The 17,759-nt window shown below is 40.4% G+C and overlaps 1 protein-coding gene across 3 annotated transcripts in view; it reads right to left on the reverse strand.

Moving 5' to 3' along the window:
- scai (suppressor of cancer cell invasion) overlaps window positions 1–17,759 on the reverse strand; it is a 36,574-nt gene that overhangs the window by 15,082 nt on the left and 3,733 nt on the right. For 2 of the 3 annotated variants that reach the window (XR_007813820.1, XM_018701910.1), the window contains exons 3-8: window positions 9,789–9,884; window positions 9,520–9,606; window positions 6,729–6,827; window positions 6,225–6,321; window positions 2,702–2,800; window positions 2,413–2,565 (exon numbers count right to left, since the gene is read on the reverse strand). Coding sequence is in view for 2 of the 3 variants with exons in the window: in XM_018701910.1 (XP_018557426.1) it covers window positions 2,413–2,565; window positions 2,702–2,800; window positions 6,225–6,321; window positions 6,729–6,827; window positions 9,520–9,606; window positions 9,789–9,884 (631 nt within the window). In the remaining variant the exon portion in view is untranslated. Of the gene's footprint in view, window positions 1–2,412; window positions 2,566–2,701; window positions 2,801–6,224; window positions 6,322–6,728; window positions 6,828–7,931; window positions 8,147–9,519; window positions 9,607–9,788; window positions 9,885–17,759 lie in introns of those variants that run through there. The other variant, XM_018701911.2, reaches the window with a different exon arrangement.

Here is a 17,759-nt window from a genome sequence, read left to right on the forward strand (position 1 = left end):
TGATGATATAGTCTATCAACCTAATATGGGGGAAAAAATATTCACTTTATATTAAGTTTTATTTTTATTGTTCTTATTTTAGCTCATGTCAATAAATATTTTAATTCTCTGTGATTTTGTAAATTTTCTTCATACCTCAATTGGCAAGTTCTCTTAAGCGACTCTTCCCTTATTTAAGTTAAAAGTTATACATAAATACAACATTCATTGCCAGTAGATGTCGCACTAGAGCACTGGCATCCCAGACTGAATCTATGAGGACATGTACACTGCTCAAAAAAATAAAGGGAACACTAAAATAACACCTCCTAGATCTCAATGAATGAAATATTCCAGGTGAAAATCTTTCTTCATTACATAGTGGAATGTGTTGAGAACAAAATAACTAATAAATCAAAATTATTATTCCATGGAGGTCTGGATTTGGAATCATACTCTAACCCTAACCCTAATAAAAGTGGAAAATCAGATTACAGGCTGATCCAACTTTAGTGGAAATTCCTCAAGACAAGTCAAAATGAGGCTCAGTAGTGTGTATGACCTCCCTACAATGCCTGGGCATGCTCCTGATGAGGCGGCGGATGTTCTCCTGAGGGATCTCCTCCCAGACCTGGATTAAAGCATCAGTCAACTCCTGGACAGTCTGTGGTGCAACATGGCGTTGGTGGATGGAACGAGACATGATGTCCCAGATGTGCTCGACTGGATTCAGGTCTGGGGAACGGGCAGGCCAGTCCATAGCATCAATGCCTTCATCATGCAGGAACTGCTGACAGACTGCAGCCACATGAGGCCTAGCATTGTCATGCATCAGAAGGAACCCAGGGCCCACTGCACCAGCATATGGTCTCACAATGAGTCTGAGGATCTTATCCTGGTACCTAATTGCAGTCAGGGTACCTCTGGCTAGCACATGGAGGGTTGTGCGGCCCTCCAAAGAAATGCCTCCCCACACCATTACTGACCCACCGCCAAACTGGTCATGCTGGAGGATGCTGCAGGCAGCAGAATGTTCTCCACGGCATCTCCAGACTCTGTCACGTCTGTCACATGTGCTCTGTGTGAACCTGCTCTCATCTGTGACGAGCACAGGGCGCCAGTGGCGAATCTGCCAATCTTGATGTTCTCTGGCAGATGCCAAACGCCCTGCACGGTGATGGGCTGTAAGCACAAGCCCCACTTGTGGACATCTGGCCCTCATACCACCCTCATGGAGTCTGTTTCTGACAGTCTGAGCAGAAACATGCATATTAGTGTCCTGCTGGAGGTCATTTTGCAGGGCTCTGGCAGTGCTCCTCCTGTTCCTCCTTGCACAAAGGAGGAGGTAGCGGTCCTGCTGCTGGGTTGTTGCCCTCCTACGGCCCCCTCCATGTCTCCTGGTGTACTGGCCTGTCTCCTGGTATCTCCTCCATGCTCTGGACACTGTGCTGACAGACACAGCAAACCTTCTTGCCACAGCTTGCATTGATGTGCCATCCTAGATGAGCTGCACTACCTGAGCAACTTCTGTGGGTTGTAGACACCACCTTATGCTACCTCTAGGGTTGAGAGCACTGATAAAATGCAAAAGTGACCCAAACATCAGGCAGAAAGGATGAGAAGAGAGAAATGGTCTGTGTTGCACAACAGCAGGTGAAATTGATTCACAATCAGTGTTGCTTCCTAACTGGACAGTTTGATTTCACAGAAGTGTGACTGACTTGGAGTTACATCGTGTTGTTTGAGTGTCCCCTTTATTTTTTTGAGCAGTGTATTTCATTTGTAACTAGCATTAGCCCCTTGCAGGTATACACTGAGGGTGTCTTTTTCATGTGATTAATTGGCGCTTCAATCTATCTTTTCAAACTGTTGTTTTAGTAATGAGTACTTTCACAAAGAACATGAATATTATGCAATGAAAAAGCAACCTAATTTTTCTGAGCTTTCACACTGAAAACAAAGGCTTTATGATGTTGCGTAATGGGCAGATAAGTGTTTTTGAAGAACATCATGATGTCAGTGAAGCTTTTACCTTTTGGATAGAAAATGTCATTATTTGATCATATTAGACATTTGTGTGAAATGTCAAAATTAGCATATGAATTCTTGAGTTATGGCCAAAAAAGTGATTTGTAAAGTTTATGTGACTTTCACCCTCAACCTTTAACCAACAAATACTAATCAGTTCATTGTGAAGCTTTGTGCCAATTTTTTTTTTTACAAATCCTCAAGCCCTGGAATGTTTGTACAGGTCATGCATGCGTATGGACAACCTCAAGGACATGGACAACCTCCAGCCACTGCATACTGATTTTTATATTGTTAGCGCAAGAGCTAACATCACAAACATTTTCTTAAATAAGGCTGATCAACAACTGTGTTGATGTGAATGAAGCATTAGGAATTGTTAAAATTGTTAAAATGGGTTAAAACCTGGTTGTTACAGTTGCCGATGATTAGTGCATCTGCAAGGATGAGCTGGCCAACCACCATGCCTTGTTCCAGTGGAGGCACACTTCCTTCCTGCAGCCGATTGCTGATGACGATGACAGAATTGTTGTCATTCAGAACAACCACTGGATCTGCCTGTTTTACATAAACAAATGGAGAAACATCAGTGAAACAGAGTCTTTGCAGAAAGATGAATTTGCATCATGCATGCTGAATAATGAAACAGCCAACAGTAAAGGTTGAGTTGTGTTGCATTTTGAGGGCTTAGTACCTCCACAAAGGCTGCCACTTCCTGTAGAACTAAGTTCCACTCCAATTGATCCTCTGTGTTGAATCGCTGAGTGTAATCTTCAATTTCCTCAGATAACTCCTGCAGATAGCAGATGGGGGTGGGAGTGGTGGAGGTGCATTCAGAAAATTAGATACAGTACATTCAGATAGTATTCAGACCCCTTCACTTTTTTCACATTTTGTTAAGTTGCAGCCTTCGACGAAAAAATTCCCTCATCAATCTACACTCAATGAGACAATAATTATAAGAAAAAAACAAGAACATTGTATTGTAACAAGATGATCAATGTCATTCACTTCACCTGTCAGTTGTAATATTTGGCTGACTGGTGTATGTATGCAAAGATGGCATGGAATGTCATAGCCCACCTTCACGGTGGAGAATCTCTTGTCCCACTAACTTACTTTAGGAGCAAAGCTATGCTTTATGGTCAAACAGACTAGCTTCTCTGTTAAATGAAGGCAAGAACCATGCAGATAAAGCCTTGTGGCTCTGTTTTCCATGAAAGACTTTGGCCATAGTGTAGCTGCCCCCAGGAAGACTTTAGCTAAAGGTTCCTCTCAGGGTCCAACCCCAACCTCCCCTTCTGCACCTTAGCAGTCAAAGGATCAGGTTCCTGTTGTGGCATTTGTCGGATCTCTTGAAACTACAGTTATCTGACCTTTCATAATCAATTTCTCCTGCACTAAAGAAATATTCTAGGCTGCTGTTGTTTAAAAGTGCGGCATACTCAGCCAGATTGTGTTTGTAAAATGTATATACTATAGCTCTACTGAGGAAGTGAGGTATCTTCCTGTTCACCTACTGTTGACATACTATGAATGGGAAATTATGATGCACACAGGCTAGAGTTAGTCATCTATTAATCTGTCTTTATGGACAACATGGAAAAATAACCAAACAACAAAGAAGAAAATATTCATTCTTTTTTTTTTCTCTTGTTCCACTGTACTATGAAAAGTCTCCAGCATTTTGTTGCCTCTCCCAAACTAGACCCTGAGCCATAGCACGATTACAGTTTCTGTGACCATCTGACAAATTTGCATATTTCTTTACAGAAAGCATTTAAGTGGCCACAATTCTAGCAACGGTACTCATAACTACAAATTTCTGTCTGCTTAGCTTGCTGATGCTGATGCATTCGAGAGAAGGACTGTGGATAGGATTTGGAGCACCTGTGTCAAACATGGCCATATTAATTGCCTGGACCTATTGACCGTCTTCTTAATACTTAAACATTTTCATTCATTCTATCATTTACTGTGATAAAGGACAATGGTGATATGGTGATCTGTGCTCACACTGGGTGTTCAGGGTATAGTACAGTAGTATAGTATAGTAAATCAGATTTTTGCACAGTATGTTCATTTGTTCCCATCAGTACATGATGTCAAGTTTTGTACGAAACCTTTATCCTGTGCTTATACCTGTGAATCAAATTATTGTTGAATTAGCCTAATACTCTCTAATTAGGTCTATGTCTGTATGTATGCTGCTCTAGACTATGCATTCATCTATTATCTATACCGCTTATCCTGAATGGCTGTGAGGGGGCTGGAGCTAATGTTCTAAATGAATTTGCATTCACACTAGTAAGCTGTAGGTTGATTCAGCAAGAAATGAGCCTCAGCTACAGAACACACAGATAGGGTTATTTACATAACCACCACCACCAACTGAAAAACGGAACAGCTTCTCAACGAAGACCATGCAAAAATGTATATCATATTTTTGTGAATCTGGAAGTACAAGGGACAGCTGCAGGGTGAGCAAATCACAAAGGATAAGTGACCAAAACTGCATGGAAAATAAAGAGATGTGGGGAAGTGACAGGTAAGAGTGAGAAAGTGGGAGAGAGACAGCAAGTTTCAGAGGGAAGAGAGAGAGGCAGCCTGTGTTTGAGAGAGAGCGAGAAAGAGCTAAGCAAAATAATCTCTCTGCTGGACAGTTGTAATAATACTGTGCAGCGGAACACATCGTGATTCTCAGTCTAATCTCTCTTTGCCACTTTTTAAACTTGTTTCGATCCTTGCAAACCCCTTTCTGTTTAGACAGATGTTGCCTGGGAATGGAAATGACAAACATTCTGAGGCTCAGGAACTGTATTTTATGAAGTTTCAAATAGGAGAGTCAGATCAAAATTAGTTGTGTGTGTAATGTGTACTATATATGTGTATTGTATGTGTATCTAATTACATATGGCATTTTGTTGGCCAGTGGCCATGGTGTAAGTGGAATACTCTACCTGACAAGTTGCCTATTTCACTGATAGTGACACATTCCACAGAGAGGCATGCCGCCATCTATTACAATCATGGTAGTAGTTTGTCTCAGCTCTTTTGTTGCTGCTTTTGTCTAATTCTCAGTGGCTTGTGGACAAATTTAAATCACAAATTTCTTTCTTGCAAGAACTGGTAACACCTGATAATATTACTGCCAGAGACAGATATTATTAAGGTAAAGATGCTTCTTATTAACAGTGGTGCAACTAGTCAAGCTGCTAAGTAAACACCTGAATATTTTTGATATATTGGGGGTGCAAAACATTGAACTATTTAGTAGCTCAGCCACAGTGTGTGATTCCACTGGTCTTTGCAGATTGTCAAATAAGACTCTACATTAAAACAGTAATTAGTTAATGTGTCCTGTATGATTTAGTTTTTATTCAGTGATGAAAATCACAATACATCACCTACATTTTGTCACAGTTCTAATTTTCAATGGTTATTTCTAACTTAGTTTTTCAATGTGAAAAATGATTAATATATTTGCATTATGTATTTGCATTGATGTTTAACACTCTTGAAAACAAGTTCTCTAAGATATACAGTACATATTATGGTAAATGAGCTAGCTTTCAAAACAAATGATAAATCTCAATTTTTTGTGTTTTTTCTGCTATACACAAACTGTGCTACACCATGACCCCAAAACCAAGGACCATACTAAACCATGAGCCCTGTACTATTACACCCCTACAATGTATGCATTCCTTCCACCTACCTTGAGTTCCCAGAGTTTGGGAGAACTGTCTTAATCTAAATTTAACTGCTCTTCACTGGCTGTTTGGTAGAGGGAAAGAAGCTCCTCTGAGGCTGTTCATGACCCCTTCCACCATGCAAAGAACTGCTTTCTTCAGTCATACAGAGTAGCTTGCCCTGTGAGCTTGGCCATTAAATACTAAAAGCACTAGGCAGCCACAGGGAGAGAGCACAATCACAGAAGTGCACAGAAGTTTTCTTGGTTTTTAAGCATCGTCTAATCCTTCCTACAGGAATCCCATTCTCTTACTTCCATACGGCATTGGTGGTGATGAGGTCAGATTAGTTTCTCTGGTGTGCAGGTGTGTCCATAACCCAGTGAGACAATAAAATGAATGCTGAATGAATGACATTAAGTATGCAGGGAAGTGGGGTGTCTTTTTATGTTCCTCAGAAAACAAGTAATAAAGTTACAAAGGTCACACAGCATGCTGTAGTCAAAAAATATGTTGCTTCCATACCTTCACCAAAACTTTGACTAGGTCCATCTTGTTCAGCAGTAAACAGACGACTATGTAGCGAGCATAATATCGAAGTTTCTTCACTACTAATTCTGGCCTGATAAAAGACAAGAGAAAATAACAAGAACTTGTAAAACTAAATGATGGGCACATTTCAAGCCATGTTCAGTGAGGCTACTGATGACACATTTTGATTCACTCTACAGTTACATGGTTGTGTTTTCTTGCTTACAACTGCCCATCTTAGTTTTCTTGCTAGTGTCTGTGGTTGATCAATTTAAATAGTCTTATATTCTATATTCTTATTATATATTTTCTTGTCAAGAGATCCATTGTTGAGACCCAAACCAAAAGTGAATAATCCTACTAACAAGTTTTGTGTGCGTATCCAGAACCTTTGTAGCACCTTATTCCTCTGTGTCATAGAGCGATATTCTTGTCAAAACTGACTCAATCCCAGAAATTGCATGCAATCTTTAGAGAAAAAAGGTTACAGGAACTTACCTATCTTCTTTGTTGACCTGAAAATAGTAAGACCGCTGACGAATGGCTGAGTAGAATGAAAAGGCCTCATTCAGGTAACTTGTTTCTGAGGTACGAAGGCTGTCAATTAAAATTAAGATTAGATTAGAAAAAAGAAGATGTGTTATTATCTGTATTTGTATATTTGTGTGCTACAAACTGATTGTATGGAGCATTAACTCATAAACAAATCTGTGGTTGAAAGTTTTATGTATAATTTCTTATTTCATTAGTAGAAACACAGTAAGGAAAATTATTATAAAAAAAGTTAAATTCAGGAAATGTGTAAACCCCTCCTACAACAAAATCCTTGTTGCCTTTCACTGGGAGCACAAGCTTGACAAATTGCAAGTAAAAGAAAGTACTAATCAAATTCAGTGTTTCTCACCAAACACACTGATCCTAAAGGTCCAAGTCAAGTTTTTTTGGCAACAATCTCAACCTAGGCCCTTTGATATTGTTTATCTGATGATACCCAGTCAGACCTGATACTTCTGACATGTTGAAATAACAGATGTTCTGATAAACCCTATTTTTCACAAGCTATTTGATCCAAATACTGAGGGTCCTGATTTTAAAAGATGAAGTCTATAACCTTTAATTATTGATATGATATTAATGAAAGTTTTACTGGGGGAATGTGATTAATGAAAGAAAAATGATGTAATCAACTAGGCGAAGACTCCTCACTTAGTTAACTCTGATTCTAAAGAAATGTTACAGCATGGGGGTTTTTCTCTCATGCAAGATCTTTGAGCAAGCACAAAGTAGACACTGGCTGCTGAGAGCACACAACCCTGACAACAGACAAGTGTAGTTTTGGAATGTTAAACTAAGTGTCATTTTAACCAGTAATACCTATAGTCAGTAGCAGTTAGAAAGGAGAAGTTACTACCTTAATGTTTCGTATACTGCTGTTTGCTAAAGATAATTAGCTTCGGAGCTTAGCGAATCCATATATTTTGCCAACTTCAGTGCCTGAACTGACATGGTGCCCTAATTATTTTTCTCATTCACCCAGTCTAATTTTCACTCTAACATATAGTGGAATGCTGCACTCTAGAGGAATGTAAAACAACTGTCTGTGTGTATGTGTATAACCATCTTTGTGCATGTGCACAAGATACAGACAAAAGGGGAACCTGCTCTGCAGCGCTAATAGTGATTAAAAACTCTGCAGGGTACCTTTGATTTCCCTCTTGGGTGTCATAGTCAATCAGTGGACTATGGCTCATATCATGTAATCATTATGTCCTGGGACAGAATCCAGTCCAGGACAGTTGTTCCATATTTCTGGCTTCCCTACACTGGCAATTATGCACAGTCAAGGCAAGAACAAATATAATCAATTAGACATGCAGTAATTCTATTCCCTTAGCCCTGTCATGAAGCAGGTGCCCTGCATACAAGGATATAAAACTTTGTTTACAAATTTAAATGACCTTGAATTATTTGTGACACAAAATCTGTTTCTAAAAATGTGTTTACATTTTTTTCAACTTTCATTAACTAAAAATATTATTTTAGATTTTTTTAAAACCAATTTAGCAATTGCATGTTAAAGGAGAAAGTGTAAGGTACACGTGCATCATATAGTCAGAGCAGAAACCCAATGAAATCAGTAATTATTTTATGTCAATAAGTTAAAAGGAAGATTATGTGAAGGGCAGTAGTTTTCCGGTGTGTGCGCTCTCTGTCTCGCTCTCTGATTGAGATTAAACAAAAAAACCTGACTGCTTTCAACAACTGTCCACTTTTCAGACCACTTACTCCTGCAGCAGCAAAGGTAGCAGTGTGGACACATGCATGCGTCGCGAGCCACAGCAGTTTGGTGAGGTAGCCATCACGTACAGGTGGGGCAAGTGGAGTGGCCCAGGCATGCTGGCAGCAGAGGGAGTCACAGAACCAAATCAAATGCTCAAATCAGCTGGTGTGGCAGGACAGAACAATAATGCCCTGCCATTCAAAGAGTAGAATGGGAGGCAGAGCCTTCAGTTATCAGGCTCCTCTACTGTGGAACCTTCTCCCAGTTTGGGTCCAGGAGGCAGAAACACCCTCTGTACCTTTAAGAGTAGGCTTAAAACTTTCCTCTTTGATAAAGCTTATAGTTAGGGTTGGCTCAGGCTTGAACCATCCCTTAGTTATGCTGCTATAGGCCTAGACTGCTGGGAGATCTCCCATGATGCACTGAACTTCTCTCCCTCTCTCTCTCTCCCTCTCTCTCCACTCAATATCTTCCCTTTCCTGTAGTATTGTGCTCTCCCGTCTCTCTCTCCTCTTCTGTCTCTTTCTGCAGGTATTTCTGCCTCTGGAGCTGTAGAGTCTGATCTGTGATGACAAGTCTCCTGCTGCTCCTACAACTCCACTCAACACCTGCTGCTAGAATTAGAAATGACTTACACTGCTATTAGTTGTATTGCTGTGTTAGCAGTTAATACTTTATCACTACTATCATTACTACTGCTGTATTGTTGGCATCACCTTACATTTTATATGGAACCCGTGCTATGCCGCCCCCCCCTCCACCCTTTCTTAACCTAACTGGTCGAGGCAGATGGCCGCCCTCCGTGAGTCCAGTTCTACTCGGGGTTTCTTTCTGGCTTATTAGACATAGTTAAATGCATTGCTGCTGGTGCTGCACTGGTGTACTTACATCACTGCCACTTAACATCTGTGAGGGCACTAGTGGTAACCACAATACAGTCAATATCCATACTGTAGGATAAATTCAAACCAGTGTACTTTATATACATTGAGACATAGTTTGACTTACTAGTAGTGGTAGTAAAGCTGTCCAATTTTTGATGCAACTTCCCCAATCTGCCATCTCTTCAAGCCATACCGACTGTCCAGAACCTGCCTGTCAGTAAATACAAGAAATACAGTACTGAGCACTTAACATTGTAAATCAACCACGCTGTGAAAGAACATCTGGCAAACAACTCTGTGACGGTCATCACCTATTATGAGTGTATACTGTCTTTTTTGTCAGTGATTTGAGAAACATATCAGATCTGTGTCATAATATAGGATGGAAATAACCTGTGCTGCTGCTGAAATTTCCACAGTTTAGTGTAGACATCAAACGTCCGTCCAAAGTAGGATTGCCACTGCTTGTGTCCATACTGAGGAAGGTCTCTGCAGCAAAGAGCACAATTATGAACAGAGGAGGAGAAGAAGGAGAAAGCGTCACATACACAACATCTTTGAGTGCACTAAATCTACACACAATCAGAGTGCAATAAAGACACAGTCAAACATCCTGTGAAATACAGTTGTTTGCAGTCATAGTGCTTCACTTCCTCAGGATGAGAAACATTTCAGACTTTTCTCTGACACTTCACATATGATCACAGTGAATAAGTGATGAGTGGGACGATAAAGAGTGGCAGGATCTGCCGCTGTTCATTTTCACTGTTGCATCACTTGTGTTTATTGGACTTAAGAGCTCTTAAACTCTTAAAAGCTTGGCTTGTGGCTTTTCCTGGATAGTGGAGGCTACTGCAATGGAAATTTATAGAAAATATGAACTCTTCAGATTGACTACCACTCTCTGCAAACAGCAGGCTGCTGGTGCCTTACTCAATGTCCAAGGACAGAACAAGGTAAGATGGCCTAAATTGTTTTGTTATTCTCCATGATGCTGTTTTTGCACCCAAATTCAAGACAGTATGTAACCCTGACTTAGATAGTGTGACTCACAGACATGTAGAAAACCTGACATCTCTTTGCCCAGTGCTCATTTGTGCATCAAACATGTTGTGAGTCCATCTGCAGATGCTGAATAAAACTTACAGAAACACAAGAGCTGACTTTGTGCTTTATTCAAGCACACTGCAAACGTGGTGTTGTCGGCAGGATCACTCATGTAAGAGGACATCGGAAACTAAGTGCTTAAGGATGGAGACTCCGCATACAGCTAGAGTGTGGGACTCTAAACCGCAAACTCCCCTTCAAAGAGGGTAAGAGCAAGGGCCTGATGCCTGAGGACTGAAGCCACCAAACAAACACCAATCTTCCCTGTTAAAAAGATGAGAGATGCTGGCACAAGACACACTTGCTCAGCTCAAACGTCTACCTACCAACAGTCATGTGAGCACAGCAGAGGACAAAGCCCTCTCACTCAAACCAGTTCCGAAATTCAAACTATTCCAAAGCCTGACACTAAGAAGCAGACACTGAGTTTTTGGGGAATGACATCCTTTTGTTGACAATGGATTCCTAATAACGCAGAAACTCAGGCACCATTATCAGCAATTGCTCATGGGAAAGTCCTCATTGCAAAAGACAAAGTTGAATGGATACCCGAAGCAGAAAAAGCATTTGTTGATTTGAAATTAGCTCTACAAACCTGCAACGCTGGGCCTTACAGACTGCAGCAGTCACACACAACGACTGTTGATGAATGGGGTGGGTACATGACTTAAGTACTAATGCAGGACCATGGGGGATGATGAAGACCTGTAACATACCTTCCATCAGAACTAGACCCTGTAGCAGCAGGACTTCCCACCTGTCTCGGAGTGATGGCAGCAGCTGAGAAGGCTGTGATAGCATCACCTCACATTGTAGGCTCTGCTGACCTGAGTGTTCCACATGCAGTATAAATGAAAATCTTTCAACAGCTAGGTGGCTCAGATACAACACAGCTCAGTTTGCCCCTGTTACCCTCCTCCCCACACAAAGTGACAGAAGCTTGTTCCCCCAGACCAGACTTGCAAGACACACCTTTGGTCAATGCAGATTTGAAACTGTGGGGACAGCTAAGCCTTAAGAAACACAGCAACTGGTAAAAATCTAGTGGGTTTTGAAATCACAACCTTGCATGACACAATTATGGCAAAACCTCTCCCATCAAATTACATGCAAACATGCTAACACTTATACAGACAGCACATGATTTTGGATGTTTTTGGGGTAATAATTTCCTAACATCTACAGGTAAACCTATCGCTCACTAGACCTTGGTTGCTGGACTTCTTGATGCTGTGTTGTTGCCCAAACAGGTTGCTATCTGCAAATGTTAAGCACACAATTACCATCACTCAGTTTCAACAACAACCATCACTCAGTTTCATGGGGAAACGCCAGAGCTGATTCAGCTACAACACAAGGAAAGGCTGCTGCAATGTGTTGTTATGACAGATTCACCACTAACACCTACAGCTGACTTACAGGAAATGCAGACGAGAGCAACTGGCACACTGAAAAACAAACTGGTGAAATGCTGAGAAGAAACAGGTCTGACACGGACAAACGCACTGCCTATTGTTTTAATGTGCATGAGAGCTAGGGTGGGGAGCAGAAGTGGTCTCAGTCCTTACAGGGTCCTTTTCACATGTCCAATGGAAACGGTGATAGGGCCCGTTAAAAGGCAACTCTCTCACACCAGCCAATGCAATGATTAAATGCTGAGTTAACCTGTCCTCTGTGCTTTCTGATATTCACAAACTGGTGAGGAGAATTTTGCCAAAAGCCTCAAAAAGTTGAATGATCAGGAACCAGGTGAGTGGACTGTGGTAAGAGACCTGAGGAGAGAGAACTGGAGAGCACACAGATCCTCATGTGGAGACAGCAGTAAAAGTCACTGAGAAAGCAACCTGGTTGTACACCAGCCACTTAAAAAGAGTGACTGAGACCACAAACTACTTCTCATACACGGTGCATCAACATCACTAAGTGAGCCAATGCTTTCCGTTGCCTTGTATTTGTGAGGGAGAGAGGTGTGGATTATCACTAAGGACCACCTGTTTCTCAAACTCATGAAGAGGCAGCACACTAATAATGGGGGAAAGCTGAGGTTACGCTCATACAATGACACCAATGGACAAGCTTTGGCACCTGGGATGCAGCATGTGGAGGGAATCTGTTTTATATTCTTGCTTCCTGCCATCACCATAGGATGGCAATGGACATGATGTTTGCCAGTCAAGGAGGAATCAATCACATCATTGGGAACTGACTGCAACACCTCCACACAGAGGAGCCCTGGGCAAACCCTGAACCTTCTTGCTGTGAGGCAACAGTGATAACCACTGCACCACCGTGCCACCCCGCAGTAATATAGTTTTTCTGAATTGCCAAAACACATTTTCGGAAAATAACTCTCTCTCTCTCTCTCTCTCTCTGCAAAATGTGTTTTTTGAATGAGAATGTGTTTAGAGTTTTGCAAAATGGGTGTTTCAGATTTGCAAACTGTGTCTAACCAGATGAACAGTGTTTAAGGTTTTTCTAACTGTGTGATTGATTTGATGATTGATTTTGGCAGTTGACAGTTTAGTTTAGAAAATGGGGTTTAGAGTTTTGGCAATTCAGAAAATGTAATGATTCCTAACCTTGGTCATTTTCATCCTTGTGATTAAAATTTTGCGTATGATTTTGATTAATGGGTAATTTTGCTTTTTGTGAGCATAGGATGCCCAAAGGGGAGAAATACAATGGAAATTTGCAGAACTTATGTATTCTTCAGACTGACGATGGAATTTGTACTGTGTCAAGCTAAAAATCTGAAGAATTTGGTAACACACTTCACAGGTATCTTCAAACTCAATCAATCAATCAAATCAATCAATGTCAATGTCAATGTCAGGACAGATAAGATGGCCCAATTGTTTTATCCTCTGAGATGCTGTTTTTGTATCCAAGGGCAAGAGAGTATGTAACCCTGACTTAGATAGTGTGACTCACAGACATGTATAAAACCTGACATCTCCTTTGCTCTGTGCTCATTTGAACTTCTCATGCGTTTAAATTTGCTGTGAGTCAGTGGAGATGCTGAATTAAAGCTACAGAAATTAAAGTTGCAGAAAGACAAGAGTTGCGTTTGTGCTTTATTCAACAGAAATCACCACCACATTACATTCCAAAGCAAAATACCTCATCTGAAGAAAAAGTCAAATGTGGCAATGACAACAAATACTTAGTGGTTCTCACAGTTAATTTTCAATCATTCTTTAGTTTAAGTTTGAAATTTATTTCTAAATCCAAAATATCCAGAATATCAATAATCACAATGCAGTTTGTAAATAATTCATCAGTACATTATCTGTCCAGTTCAAGAGCCTGGCCTTTTCTTTCCATCTGTCAGTATTGTCCTGCTTGGCTCACCACCAGATGACAGGTTCACAAACTCAGCAGGAAAACTCGTGCTATTCCAGATGGCCAGTCTGTCTATTTGCACCCCACAGTCTTTCTGAGTGTATTCTGATATTCACTGTCACAATATCACAACAAAAACATCTAAAACGCTGAATCAAGAATCAGTCTGAGGACTTGATCCTAGCCTGAATTAAATAAATAAAATGATCTGTTCGATTCTGGTAGGAGCATCCAGGCAACCTTCTTACATACCATGATGCATAAGAACATTGATACAGTGTGTGGCAAGGCAATTTAGATTTGTTATTTAGTAATCTTAGTCATTTAACTGAAAACAATGTTAAAATTTTAGGTTTCCTAATGAACACAGAAAATATGAAAGAAAACTGTGCCTCTCTGATTTAACAACTGAAAGGTGTCTCCATACTCTAGAATAACAGAATAAATGTATCTGGCCCATTCTACTGAAATGGTGCAAAGTCAGAGTTGTAAACATCTTGAGATAAATGTCTTTTTTCCCAAATTCTCCAAGTATGTAAACTGTATAATATCCAAAGTACAAGGTTCTTTAAGTAATTTTACAGTTAATAATCATATTGTATGTTTAGACAGTTTTTGCTGTCTCCAGATGTCAACTCTAAACATCTATCTGAGATTTTAGACCGAAGTATAGACACTCCCTAAAGATTCCGTTCTAAAAGCACGTCAAGCACTATCTGCGACAGACGCTGGATCTCCTCCACAGTGTCACAGCGGCGATCCTTCAGCCTGAGTTTAATTTTAGGAAGACGAAGAAGTAGCAGGGAGCCAAATCCGGTGAGGAGAGTGGATGGGGAGCGATGACAGTGTTGAAGCCAAAACACTCTAAAATGCACTGTGAGTTGGTGCATTGTCATGATGGACCACTGAATTGCAATCGTGCCACAGTTCAGATTATTTTTGCTGAATGTCTTCCCAGACGCAGCAGAATGGTGCAGTAGGACTCTGTGTTGACGGTCAGACACTCTGGGACAAATTCACAGTGCACATCCCGTGAATGTCAAGGAACAAGAGCATGACACACCTTCAGTCTTGAAGACTACAGGCTCTTCCACTGGAAAGACTGCTGTTTGCTCTCTGGTTCATACCCGTAGACCCACCACTTGTCACCGATGATGATTTCTGACAAGAAGGTTGGGTCATCCTGGGCTGTTGATGGATATCTTTGCAGAATTCAACATGGTGCTGCTTCTGCTCCATGTTGAAAATTGCAAATGCGCACCTGCAAGTGGTCACAAAAATGCATTACACAGGTCCAGATGTTGATCGCGCGATATACAGTATGTCGGAACAATAGTCTCCACCGTTGTTTCATATTAAAAGCCCTCTGAAGAGTCACATAATTGCAACTTCATAGCCTTGCAGCGGCAACAATAATTTTCCAGTGACGGGTATGCAGCTCTCAGCAGACTGACAGAACTTACCTGACACCAGAGCTGAGAGTATCTGATAGTATATAGGAATTATCAACAGAAATGAGTCACTCTGCCCTTAATTTCCATAAAGTCTCTACCTTCATCACAGTCTTGTGATAGATGTGATTTTAAGACAAGACTTGGCTGTAAAGTTTACAGCCTGCCAAAAAGATACCCCTGCTGTGCTCTGTGTGTGAACTGTAAGGCAGTGAAATGGGTGGAGGCAGCTCTACAAATTACTTGTGGTGTCCCACAAGGTTCCATTCTTTGATCCCTTTTGTTCCTCACATACATTAATGACTTGCTGTGTTTATATTACATAAACATTTTTCAACTACTAAAAACAAGAGTTATCTAATGTGGTCTTTTCATTTAAAAATTTTCTATCTCTCAGGTTTCCATAGCAAGATTTATTGGTGTTTTATTTGATGAAGAATTTGTAAAATTCATATTTATCTGCTTTGCAGTAAGTTAACAAAATCAATTAATATTATTAATTAAAAAGCTTTAAATTTAGGCTTAGAGCTTATATGGTGAGCCAGACTACTTGACCTTTTACCTTATGACCTCATTTATTGTTGTATCTTTTGTGTCAATTCATAGAATATGTTTGTTATTAGAATTTCATTTATGTAACATGACATGACATACAGTGCACTCAGAAAGTATTCAGACCCCTTCACTTTTTTGTTATGTTGCAGCCTTATGCTAACATCACAGTAGAGTGGTTCTTACCACCATCAGCGGGGTTTTCTTCTGGATTAATTTTGCCATTTTTATTTGTCCTAACACAACTTCTGGCCTTACAGTGTCATTGAATGCTGTCATTCAGGTGCTCTTACGAGGTTTATTTGGGTTTCTGCTTCTCTGAATCACATGGTGTACTGCATTGTCATTTGCTAATCAAGAAGATAGCAGTGTTTGTTTAGTTCAAGCTGCTGTGCCTGATGAAAAGGCAGCAGAATGGTTGGCATTTAGAAATGAGATCACATAGAGCTCTGAATCGAAATTGTGATTTTAAGATGATTAATCGTGTAGCCCTAGCTGCTATGGGCCTTGACTGGTGGGGAATTGCCCATAATGCACTGAGCTCCTCTCTCTTTCTCCATCTACAGGTAACCATATCTCATTAATACATGTTACAAACTCGATATCTTCCCTTTTCCATAGTTCTGTGCACTTTCTTCTCTCCTCCTCTCCTGTCTCTTTCTGCAGATATTTCTCCCTCCAGAGCTGAGTCTGATCTGTGACAGCCAGCCCTCTGCTGCTCCTACAATCCTGCTCAATGCCAGCATTTAAAATGATTAGCCCTACTTCTAGTCCTATTCCTACTAGTACTGTATGATTATTATTATTACTAGTACTGCTTTAAATCTCTATATGGAATCTACATTATGCAGATTTTCTCATCCAAAGATTTTCTCATCCAAACAGGTTGAGGGAGATGGCCGCCCACCCTAAGTCTAGTTCTGCTCAAGGTCTCTGGCTCTTATAACGGGTTTTTCCTTGCCACTGTCACCTAGTGGTGCTTATAGTGGGAAGAGTACAGTCTAGATCTGCACTATTTGAAAAGTGCCTGACATAACTTCTGCTGTGATTCAGCGCTATATAAATAATACTGACTTGACTTGAGGAGAGGCTTCCATCTGACCACTCGGCCATAAAGCTCATCTCCACACAGGATCTCTGGAGCTCAGCCAGAGTGGCCATTGTGTTCTAGGTCACCTCTCTTGCCAAAGCACATCTCTGATCCCCGTTTGCTCAATTTGGCCAGTATATTTCAGTTTTTACTTTTCAGTCAATTAGAAAAAAGTTTTGTCATTATGGTGTATTGAGTTTACATTGATAAGTGAATAAATAACTTTTAACGACTTAAGCATAACACTGCAACATAACAAAATGTGAAAAAAATGAAGGGTTCTGAATACTTTCTGAATGCACTGTATTTAACGGCCCTGTTTTTTCTGTTTCGTTATGTATGTTGTACTAATGTTGTTATTTTTAGTTCCTCACTAGCACAATCCCTTCTCATTCCTGTTAGATATTATTTATTGTATTTCACTATTATTTTTAGCGTTACGCTAAACCAAGACAGAAGTGTTGCAAAGGGAATGAGGAGAGTTTACCTCAACTTGTAGAGACTCTTTCAAACCCTGTCACCAAAGAGAATGCTGATAATGGACAAACTGCTGACATCACTCATTACCAACATTTTAAAATACCTTCTTTCTGCAGGGTCTATAAGGGTGGGCTGTGGGTCTTTTTTGGAGAAAATGAACTGTAAGTAAAAATAAGAGTATAAGAAAATAAATAAACCAATTAATAAATAAATAAAAGTAGAATACAAAATGGAGGAAAGAATCAGCCATGGAGATATGCGAAGGTGACTGGAGCCAGACTAAATCCAACTCAATGTCCTGGACAGTGTTGTGTTGGAACAACACAATTCAATATTTTGTAA

Source organism: Lates calcarifer, linkage group LG9 (genome assembly GCF_001640805.2).
Source record: "Lates calcarifer isolate ASB-BC8 linkage group LG9, TLL_Latcal_v3, whole genome shotgun sequence".
NCBI lineage: Eukaryota > Metazoa > Chordata > Actinopteri > Centropomidae > Lates > Lates calcarifer.